Here is an 11003-nt window from a genome sequence, read left to right as displayed (position 1 = left end):
TTCTAACTATAGTTATACGTTTTGTTGGCACAATTTTGTTTGTATTTCTCAGTATTGTAAATTAATTGTAGGTAGCTTGGAAAGAATTCTTATTTATCAATACAAATAGCTAGGTACTGAGTTACCAGTATTTAATTAGGTGGTGGAATCATAAATCTATATATAAATTTAAATTTATGTACACTGATGAAGTTCTATAGCTTGCTGCAAGCTGCATGCAACTAAGTGTTCTGTGGAAATAGATGTTAAACAGACTTCTACTGTTTTTTAAACTTTTTTTTTGTTTTATGAAAGTCAACCTAACAGTGAACTCGTACCACCAACTGCCTGATATTGCATTGTAGTTCATTCATTTCCTAAGAAATAAAATCACAAGCAAAGCCACATTGGAAACAGTTGTGAGATTATAAAAAAGAGCTTTTGCTTTGTGATGGTTTGGTTTAGGCTTTTTTGTTTTTTTGACAGGTTGATTGGTTGGTTTGTTTTTATAAGGCTGTGATAAGGGTCTTACAATTTCCTGCCGACTTCTACTGTTTTTTAAACTTTTTTTTTGTTTCATGAAAGTCAACCTAACAGTGAACTCGTACCACCAACTGCCTGATATTGCATTGTAGTTCATTCATTTCCTAAGAAATAAAATCACAAGCAAAGCCACATTGGAAACAGTTGTGAGATTATAAAAAAGAGCTTTTGCTTTGTGATGGTTTGGTTTAGGCTTTTTTGGTTTTTTTGATTGTTTGATTGGTTGGTTTGTTTTTTATAAGGGTCTTACAATTTCCTGCTATACAACTAAAAATTGTTGTGGTCTAGAGGTGTCTAAAAACCTTTTCAAACTTCAGCTCTAAGTAGGTCCCTGTTGGCATATCCCAAACATCTTGTTTCTTTAGCAATAACATCCCCAAATTGCAGACAAAACTACAAGCCTTGAAAATCAATGTTTTTAACGTCTGCTAATAATACAATCTTTTCTCTGTGTTTACAGTGCACTTACTTAACTGCTCCACTAATAATGATATTGCTCTTGCTTCATTGGGTTAAAATTCATTGGGATTTTATTGCTGCAAAACAGGAATTGAAGCCTATTGAGTTTTATTGATTTTAATTTGATTTTTAAGTTGAAGAAGTGTCTTACTATTTTGTTAAAACCCAATTTTCTAAGCTATGTATGTTTAAATTTACCTTACGCATACCATATATGCAGCATTCTATTCAACACATTATTAATCTCAGAAATTTCTAAAGACAGGTCTTTCTATTTTCTTGTTTCTCATTCTTTTAAATTGTGTCTTTATATTCAAAGACTGATTTACAGCTGCAAATGGAAGCACAGCGGATTTGTCTATCCCTGGTTTATTCAGCTCATGTAGACCAGGTTTGTGAGTCCTTGAAGGCAGAAAAAGAGAGTGCACTTTGCAGTCTTAAAGAGGAACTTGTTCACAATCATACGCAAGAGATGACTGATCTTAAAAGAATGCATCAGCTGGAGCTCCAGACCCTGAAATTTCAACAAGCAGGTAAGTTGGCCAAAATTATGAGAATGAAGCTCTATATGAAAAGCTGTGTTAAAAAACCCCAACCAAACAAGCACAAGAGTTTGTGCATTTGGCTGTCCAATAAATTGTTTTTATATCATATTTTGAAGTATTTTTTTTCAACAAATTGTTTACCCAGTACATGCAGTCTATTACTGAGGTAACTTGGAAAAAAAGTATGTAAAAAATAAGGAATCGAAAGTATTACAACTCATTGTTTGCTGTTTATATTAGCTCAATTAATTGTGAAGAACAATATGGTAGATTCGCCTGTAAGGTGAAAAATAGGCAAATTCACCAGCAAAGTATTTGACTCCCTGAACACTTTAAGTAAACTTTGGGACTGCTTTTTGCCTCAGTGAACTTTTATCTTATCGTGATGGTTTTCTATCTGAGGTTTTCTGTTATACCATGTTTTGCCTTTGTTTAATTGTTTTGCACAAATTCTTCTCCCTCCACTAAGTATCTGTATGCTTTTATCTTTCTGGAGGTCAGTAATACACAAAGCCATTTCTTATCTCTTGCTCCTCTAGAATATGCAGCTCAGCTGTGATAATTGAAACTGTCCATGTGTTGTAACAACAAAGAGGGGAACAAAAAAAGTGTCCTTCCTCAAGTTGAAGAGGCACCCTTACTGAGGGAGGAAATTAGACCTTTGAAAAGTTGTTGTGCATCTAGTGTTTAAAAATAATATGAATAATTTGTATTCATAGATGATGAAGAGAAATCCACACAGAGACTTATAGAAAAACTGAATGAAGCTGTCACTGAGGAATGTTCCAGGCTCACTCAGGTAAGACTTAACCAAAATGAAAATTTAGAAAACAAAAAATGATGGTTAGTGAGTCATCATATTTTTCTACATTATTTTTACAGGTTTTCTTTGAGCTTTTCTCTTTGCATTGATCTCAAAATAGAGACTGCTGAACCTGAGCTTCCAAAATAGTATTGCAAATGGTTTTGTATTTTTTTTCCCTAAACTTACATCCTTGTCCAGACAAGTCTTTTGTCTTACACATAGTCCTAATCTTCTAGCTAATGTTGATCTCATCTCTGCTAGTTTGGAAGTACTTTTTTCCTTTCTCTTTGTTTCCGGATATATCTTCTTGATTCAGGAGTCTGGTGTCACTCATAGGCGTCCTGATACACAGGACATCACCTCTCATATCTGCAGTGGGATAGGAATGTCTTTCTTAGCTGCAGTTCATCTTTCAAAGACTTTAAAGTGTCAAACTACTTAAAAAATTACTGTCCGTGTTGTTTTTAGTAAATAAATATTACAGTCAAAAATGGAAGCTTATATTTAGTCTTCATCTGCTACCTATAGTAATATTTTGGCATATCTTTTTTTCTAGAGCAATAGTAATTGATGGCCCTTATGGGTGCTTTTTGACCATTAATCCAGTTACTTATTAGACTTATTTCTAGATAAATTAAGCTGCTTTTGTCACTCACTGTAAGTTTTAAAGTCTAAAATACTTCAGATGGATGGGGTTTGTGGTTTGGGGTTGTTTTCCTTCTTTACTGGACTTTTTTCAGTACCTTTTTGGGAAAGTGAATAGCAGAATTTTAACTTGAGATCCACCATAGGAGAGATTAGGCAGGACTTCATGATAGCTCACAGAAAGTGGCAGCTAAATGAGAATGCTTGGCATGAGTTATTTCACAGTGTGAAAAATGCTGCCTGTTTGTACGATCCTTTTGTAGAGCTGTCAGAGAAATTTTGGTTTTACTTTTCTAAGTTGAATATGGGTTTTTTTGAGTACAAAATCTTTAAATGAAGAATCCCACAGTGCTTTGAGCAAGCAGTTTCTTTTCAAGTATCAGTTATCTTCAGAAATCATATGGATAAATCTGTTTGCCTGCCCATTGTGAATATGGCAGTATTCTGCTGACCACATAGCACCAACAAACATAGGGTATTCTGTTCATTACTTGCTTTTTTCTGCCATACCCTTTTGTTTGATTTGTTCAGCACTTAAAGAACAAGAAGAGCTGTAATGCCTAAAAAGATAAAAATTTCTGCTTTAAGGAATTCCTCTTTTAAGTAAAATTGCAGCTTATGAGAATGAGACATTTAAAATGTAAAGTTGCTTCCCACATTAATAAAGAGGGCTTTTCTCTACAAGATTTTAATACATGGCAGTTCCAAATTAAATACTGATTTGGAAACATATGCATTTATGCTTTAACTGAAAACTCTTTTCATATCTGTTTCTTTTATCAGGAGTTTTAAAGATTGTCTTTGTTCTTAGGATTCAACAGAACATTTAAGCCATCATTTTCACAAAAGTTAATGCTCACAAAATACTACTTTTTCCTGGTTTTCTTGTTTTCTTTATGAATTATGATTGATAAAATAATGATAAATTGTTTACTTTTCACTTTGATTTGTTATGCAGGTTTTGTGTGGCAGTCAGAATGAACATTCTTCAGCTGCTGTAGAAGCTGTTGACAGGGAACAGGAAAATTTCTGTAAACCTGATGTGAAAGAAAAACTGAGTATAGAATTACCAGTACACAGAGATCAAGCTCAAGGTAATGACTTTGTACTATCATGCTGGTCAAAAGTACTTATTTAAAGTATTTCAGACTGGCAATTTTGCCATTACTTTTTCAGGTACTATTCATGTACTTAGATAGCTCTTTCAGAGATTTCCTCATTATTCTGAACCACTTTATTTTTGTTATGGTTATTTTTTGGGCTGTTTCCATTGTAATGGTTATTGGTGGAAAAAGGTTTTTGGGGTTTTTCTCTTCCTCTTTTTGTAGAAGAAGCTAGCAGTCCTACCAAAAAAAATACATGTGTATCAATACATATAAAACCTAGTTAAAAATCTGGAAGGGCTTCATTTGTTTCAGTATTTTGTAAGGTTTGTCAGACAATTCTTCAGGGCAGAGCTTGTGAACAAATCACTTGTGTTAAAATTTGTGGTAAAATGTTTGTTTTCTTTTTTTAAAGTCCCTGATTCTTTGTGTAATTTAGCTGTGCAAGAACGTATGGATGCACTTCTCCAGAAGATAATGGAAGAGTACAGCAGGCTGAAAGCACTTCAAACACAGCTGATGGCAGAGTGTAAACAGGTGAACTTTTATAGCATAAGGTATATGAGCATTTGAATTTTCTCTGCTGCACGAATTCCTTCTGGATGGCTGAGGAAGGGTTTGAAAATGTGTGTATCCTGGTTGAGTGGCAGAGCAGTGCAGTGATTTGAGAACATGGAGAAAGCTGCTGTCCATGTCACAGAATTGTGGACTGATTGAGGTTAGGAGGCACCTCTGGAGTTCATCTAATCCAGCCCCTCGCCCAAAGCAGTATCAGCTAGGAAAGATTGCCAAGGACTGTGTCCAGCTGAATTTTGATACTCCACAAGCCCAGTGGTCAACTTTGCCTTCTTCAGGTTATAAATGCCCAGCTCTTCCACGTCTTCTAGTACAACAAATACTCCAGGCCTCCCATCTCCTTTGTTACTCTGTGCTGGACTCGTGCCAGTATATCCATTTGTCTTTCATACTGGAAGTGCAGCACTGGATATAATATTTTTGTGCTACTACTAGACAAATTGTTGTTAATTGCGTTTACTTGCTTATTATTTAGGTCAAGGAACCAAGTCTATCTTCTTCAGAAAGGAGGAAAGAAGAGGAACCTATCCATATGGAAATAGGAAAGAAAAGTCTGCAGACTCCTCCACAGAATCTAATGGGTAAAAAGATGTATATGCTGTTTTTAATATATGTATATTCAGAGAAAAAGAAAAGACAAATTACTTTTAATTTTAACTGATTTATATCTTACTACAGCTAGAACATAAAATATTTTTTCTGATTTTGCAGTACAATACTCTGATTTTCTCAATTCTCTAAATTCTTTCAGAAGTATATTCTGTGATACATTTTTGGTTTAGTATTTTTTAGTTTTCCACAATAACAATTTGTTACCCATATAAAATATTATATTGCAAAATGGAAGATGAGGTTATCATTTTTTGTTACAGAAAAGTAGTTGGCAGGATGTCAGACATTTTTTTAACTACATTAATTATTCAGTCCATCACTGCTCCTTCCTTCCTTCCTTCCTTTTTCTTTCTTCCTTTCTTTCTTTTCTCCATCTGTCCTTCTCACCCCCTGCTTCACACAACCTCTATACAGATCCTACAATTCAAGAATACTGTTCAAAGGAGATAGGGAACCTTAAGAAACAACTTGAGGAGCAGCATGCTCAAGAACTGGAACACCTCCGGTCCTATTTCCAGCAGCAGCTGAAAGAAAGTCAGGAGAGGTACACTGCAGAGCTTGTCCATCTGCAGGATAAGCTTCAGATTGCTGGGGCATCCTCTGACCACACAAGGTATTAATCAGTTTTTCAATGCTTATAACTTTGCACTCGTTCAAGGAGTGTTTCAAATAACCATCTGAGTTCTGATTCAGAATCGGAGACATTCTTTATAAACATATTGCTCTTCTGTAGTTTTGTTCCTTCAAGAGTTGTAAGAGACTCTTATGAAAAAATGACATAAACATTGCAAATTAAAAAGTGTGGCATTTACAGTTACTAGAGGAAGATTTTATAAATGGAATAATGTATAAAAGTAACTTCATATAGATGAGCTTTATAGCAACAATTTCAAAACTTCAACTCAGTAGACCACATTTAGTCCTCAAAACTCCAGGCACTATCCTTTACATATAAAGACATCTTGTGCAGATGTAGTTACCTGAAATTAATTATTTTCTAGAATGATAGTTAATAATAAAGTTTGTGGTGAAATTTAGGCCCATTTAGCACATTCTGGTTTTCATCAAGTCATGCGCAAAATACTGATATTTTAAAAATTATTCTTTCTCCTCTTTGCTTTTTGAACCTTTTTAGTGTATCCTCAGATTCTGAAAGAAAGTTAAAAGTCTTCAAGAAAGTAAAGTGCACAGAAAATCTTCATCAGAGAAAAACAGATAAAGCATTAGAGGTATGATGTAACTCAGTTGATAGCTAATATATATATATGTATGTATGTATATATATATATATGAGTGACATAATTTACATGTTTTTCTTCTTAGATTAAATTGAAATATGGACTAAGTAGATTAAGGTAGTTATCATCTTGGTATTGTTCTATACTATTAGACAGTACATGTTAGGGGAAAAATACTTATTTTTTTCTGAAAAACATATCTGGGAATTATGATCAAGAAAACTTGCTTTATTGATGCTGGGTTTAAATTTATTTTCTTAATTTTATCTTTGAAACAAGAAGTTTCAGTTGGCTGATTCTTACTAAAGTGGGAGACAATTCATGTTCAAATTCTGGGATATCTTCTGGAATCTTTAAAATATTGTGACCTTTCTTTAAACATGAGTTATGAAAGGAGCAATTTAAGTGAAATACCAGGACTTTTGTAGTACATGCTGCACAGTTTAGGAGAAATTTTGGAAAATAGCCCCAAAGATTTTAAGAGACCAAGTGCAAATTGGAAAGACCCCATGCATTCCTTTGCTAGGAGTGCTGGAAACCTGGCTCAAAAATTCTGCATTTTGCAAAATAGTAATGTTTTTTGTGCTGTGATTCTGTGCTTACTGATCTGGTTTCACTGCATTAAACATCTCAAATAGTGCTGGGAGGAGAGTTGCAAACTCAACTTTTAAAATTCATTTTGAAGTAGAAACAAGGCAAAGTGGTCTACCCAATTCTTCTGTGTTGTGGTACAAAATTACATGATTTGTATGAGATGAAGAAAACCTAACTGAGGAGAAAAGTCTCTTGCTGGATTGAAACTTGAAACTGGTGAAGTAAAATCACAAATACCTGATCTAAGATTTCATGTTTTACTTACAGCTTGGTAGGGAGATTGAAATGCAGAATGATCTGGATGTTGTTCAGTTACTCCAAAAACAATACCAAGAAAGATTAGAAGAAGAAGTAGCAAAGGTATTACTTCTATTTCTTTTCTTTAAAATATGTTTTAAAAATCTGTCATTTTTATTTGCCATTTTCAACTATTCGGGCAGTTCCTGTAGCATATGCTAATATTTGTATGATTTATTTACAAAGAATAGTTTCATTTGGCTTCTGAATGAGAAAGCCTTAAAAAATTCTGGAACATTTTGGAGTTTCTTAGTTATCTGTCCTATTCCTGACTCATAATTTCTATTCATATGGGTTGTAGTGGTAGTGTTTAAAACTTAAAGGAAATGGACAACGTGCTACCATATTCTGCACTAGAATTTATTTTAAAAATTCAGAGACTTAGAGTGTATTTCTTGCTACCATAGGCTTATCAGTGGGTCAGTTCAAAAGACTTTTGGACTTAATAGTTTAATATTATTTTCTGATCATATTTTATTGTGCATTTTATATGTCATGTAAAATTAATAGTTTTTTTTTTTTTTGATCTGGTGACTAAAACATGAAAAGTAAAAGTAAGATTTTATAGGTAGAGTATATTTGTTTGTGGATTTACTTACTTTCTGATTTGAAAAAAAGTTTCCACTTTTTTGCAGAATAAAAAAAATATTCTCTAATCTGATGCCAAAAAAAAGCCCCTTCTTTATGAGGAAACAAATGTTGCATTGGTTAAGATAAGTTTAAGTTCTTAAGACAAAGTCACCTTTTTTGGAAGGGAAGAGTTTGGTATTTTCAAGTGTAACAATTCTGTATTTATTATACTATTTTTCACACTTTTTGTAGCTTGTGCTATAAATCACTGTATTCTAAATCTAGAATAGAATTACTCACATGATTGGGAAAGGGCTTTATTTGTATTAGCGATATTTAGCAACACAAAAGTTATCAGCCTGTTGTAACTGCAACTGCATCTAGTTAGTGCCAGTAATTTCTTTCTGCTTAAGTAAAATTCCTGTGCTAAGTATCACGCACATGGCACTGCTTTCTTTATACAGCCCAAAATTCCATTTCAGTCAAACTTCTACATAGGATGCTTGGCTAGATAGAAAAAGCTTAGCAGAGCCTGCTCTTAAGTCTGTTTGCCAGGACTTTTTGAAATCATCTAATAGGATCTTTTTAAAACAAGCAACAACTTGATATTTCCATGCTAAATAATCGATTGTAACTGAAAACAGCATTGCAGTTCATTAAACTACCTTAAATACAACATGTCTGTGTTTTAAGACATGATCATTTTCAGGATGGACAAGATATCTTTGTCCTTTTATCTTTTTGTTTTCTTCTGGGAACTTTTGGTACTTACATTTTTATTGTTGATGGTCATCTGTGAGACTTCTTCAGTACTAGGAGATAATGTGAAGCATAAACTAATGCAGACTTCTCTTATTTTTTCAGGTTATTGTGTCAATGAGTGTAGCATTTGCCAAACAGACTGAATTGTCAGGAATTGCTAGGCAGAAGGAAGAAGCACCAACACAGATTGTACATCCAGAGAGAATACATTTTGGAATTAAGAAGCAGCACAGTGAGGAAGAGGTTGACAGCCTTCTTAGGAAAGCAACTGGAAAAGGCAGTAGGAATGAAGAAGGATTGAAATCACTTTGCAAGGAACTCAGTGAGGAGTCTGGAGAGACCAATTCACTTGGAGAACAGCTTCATTGTAATAGCAGCCCTGATTGCATATTAGGACAGACGACACATAAGTCAGTGATTTCTGAAGAACTTCTTTCCCATAGCAAAGGTCTTACAGAAGAAGAAACACCAGTAAGTGTTAAAAAAACAGCAAAGAAAAAATTAAGATGAAAATCCCATTTAAATGTTTCCTTTTCCCTTTCAAAGGGTTGACAAATTCAGACCTAAATTATCTACCCTTCTTTCCTGTGTACTATGCCTGAGGAAGGGAATATGATGCCAGCTGTATTGCAGACAATAAATTGTTTAAGGACTTTTTAAGCTAGGTTATATTTTAGTGGTTGTAGAAAGAACAGATTAAAAATAGTGCTTAAACAATTTGAGTCTCTTGTGATAAAGGATATCAACCAAACACAAAAATGATTGAAGTGATGTAAACATATAGTTAGCATTTCACAAACATGGGGTGGAGCCGAGCTAAAATAAATATGATAAAAAGGAGTCATAAAAAGCATGAAAGCTAATATTGTTGAGATTTATTGAAAAAAAAGAAATTTTTAAATGCAGAATAATTCTAAGCCTGGACTGTCCAAGAAGCAGGCAACACGATAATGCTTTCATTCCGGCTACTTTCATTTATTAAAGCATTTTCTGAAACTTATTTAAATACGTCCTAGGAACATTTAAATTTATTTAAATACGTCCTTGAAAATAAGATGCTAAAGTGGTTGCACTGTTTCAGCACTCCGGTGAGATGGTGGCACAGGACACAGGCACAGACACATCCAGTCAGCTGCTGTTGTACGAGGAACGCTTGGAGGACATGCGGCAGGAGCTCGTGCGGCAGTACCAGGAGCACCAGCAGGCAACCGAGTTACTGAGGCAGGGGCACATGCAGCAAATGGAGCGTCAGAAGGAAAATCAAGATCAACTCTTAGCTGAGCTGGAGAGTCTTAAGGTGCAGTTAGCTGAGGTAATACAGAATTCAACCAGTGAGTTAATATGGGTTAACAAAGGAACACCACCAGGCAGATTCATATTTACGCATTTATATCTGTTTAGAGGGAGAGGGAGGCATGCACATATTTATCATGTGCATGCATACACACTTGTGCACACACACAAGTGTGTGTGTGTGTTGTGTATATGCAAACCCATATATGCATATATTTGTAGAAGACATATTTCTTTAATCAAAGCTCAGGCTGTGATGTATTGATTTAGACTTCTGCAGTGCTGCACAGCAGCCAGAAGAGAGCGATTGTGGATGCACTGCCAATCGTGCCACCTCCCATATGCATGACCCTGTGTAGGATGCAGGTTAGCAGCCATTTACATCAATGAAGCCACCAGCCATGACTAGAAATACTATAAAATTCTTACTTTTTCATTATTCTGATTTGAACCATATCAGTGGCTTCCTGCAACAATGTGGTTTGGCATTTTAGGGTTTTCTTCCCCAGTTCTGTGAGATAAGTCCCTACCAGCTTTTAGAATTAAGCAATATCTGTGGGGCTTGGTGGGAAACATCAGTGTTTCTTTGACTTTTCAAACTTAACATGCTGTCACTCCGTATCTATTCAGAGCCTACAGTAGGTGTGTTAATGTAACTCATTAATTTATCTTAATTAATAATACTTCAAAAATAATGCCATTTATAGACATGTCTTTCAAGGATTCCTTCCACTGAAAGACGAAGTAAAAAGAATCCAGAAGAATAAATCTTGCTCTGATTTAATTTCAACAGTGTAACATTACCAAAATGCACATGAAGCTAGTAATCAGTGATTTCTAGCATTTCTAGCATTCTTTGCTGTCACTGTGGAGTGGAGCTTCACACCTTTCCAAACTTGGTTCTGCTCTGTTTAAGTTTGGGCTCACGGAGTTCTGGAATTTAGAAAGCCATTCACTTGTACCTTAGGAATCCTTTCCAGCA

General features: G+C 34.7%; 1 protein-coding gene across 9 annotated transcripts in view; it reads left to right on the top strand.

Moving 5' to 3' along the window:
* Positions 1–11003, top strand: part of AKAP9 (A-kinase anchoring protein 9) — a 105557-nt gene that overhangs the window by 46665 nt on the left and 47889 nt on the right. For 6 of the 9 annotated variants that reach the window (XM_039713209.1, XM_039713178.1, XM_039713199.1 and 3 more), the window contains 10 exons: positions 1301–1514; positions 2246–2325; positions 3935–4070; positions 4495–4616; positions 5131–5236; positions 5682–5880; positions 6403–6496; positions 7367–7459; positions 8831–9199; positions 9810–10040. In XM_039713209.1, coding sequence (XP_039569143.1) covers positions 1301–1514; positions 2246–2325; positions 3935–4070; positions 4495–4616; positions 5131–5236; positions 5682–5880; positions 6403–6496; positions 7367–7459; positions 8831–9199; positions 9810–10040 — 1644 coding nt within the window. The remainder of the gene's footprint in view (positions 1–1300; positions 1515–2245; positions 2326–3934; positions 4071–4494; positions 4617–5130; positions 5237–5681; positions 5881–6402; positions 6497–7366; positions 7460–8830; positions 9200–9809; positions 10041–11003) is intronic. The other 3 variants (XM_039713217.1, XM_039713163.1, XM_039713189.1) reach the window with 2 other exon arrangements.

This window comes from Passer montanus, unplaced genomic scaffold, assembly GCF_014805655.1.
Source record: "Passer montanus isolate IOZ18808 unplaced genomic scaffold, ASM1480565v1 scaffold10, whole genome shotgun sequence".
Classification (NCBI taxonomy): domain Eukaryota; kingdom Metazoa; phylum Chordata; class Aves; order Passeriformes; family Passeridae; genus Passer; species Passer montanus.
This window is presented reverse-complemented; position numbering and strand designations above follow the sequence as displayed.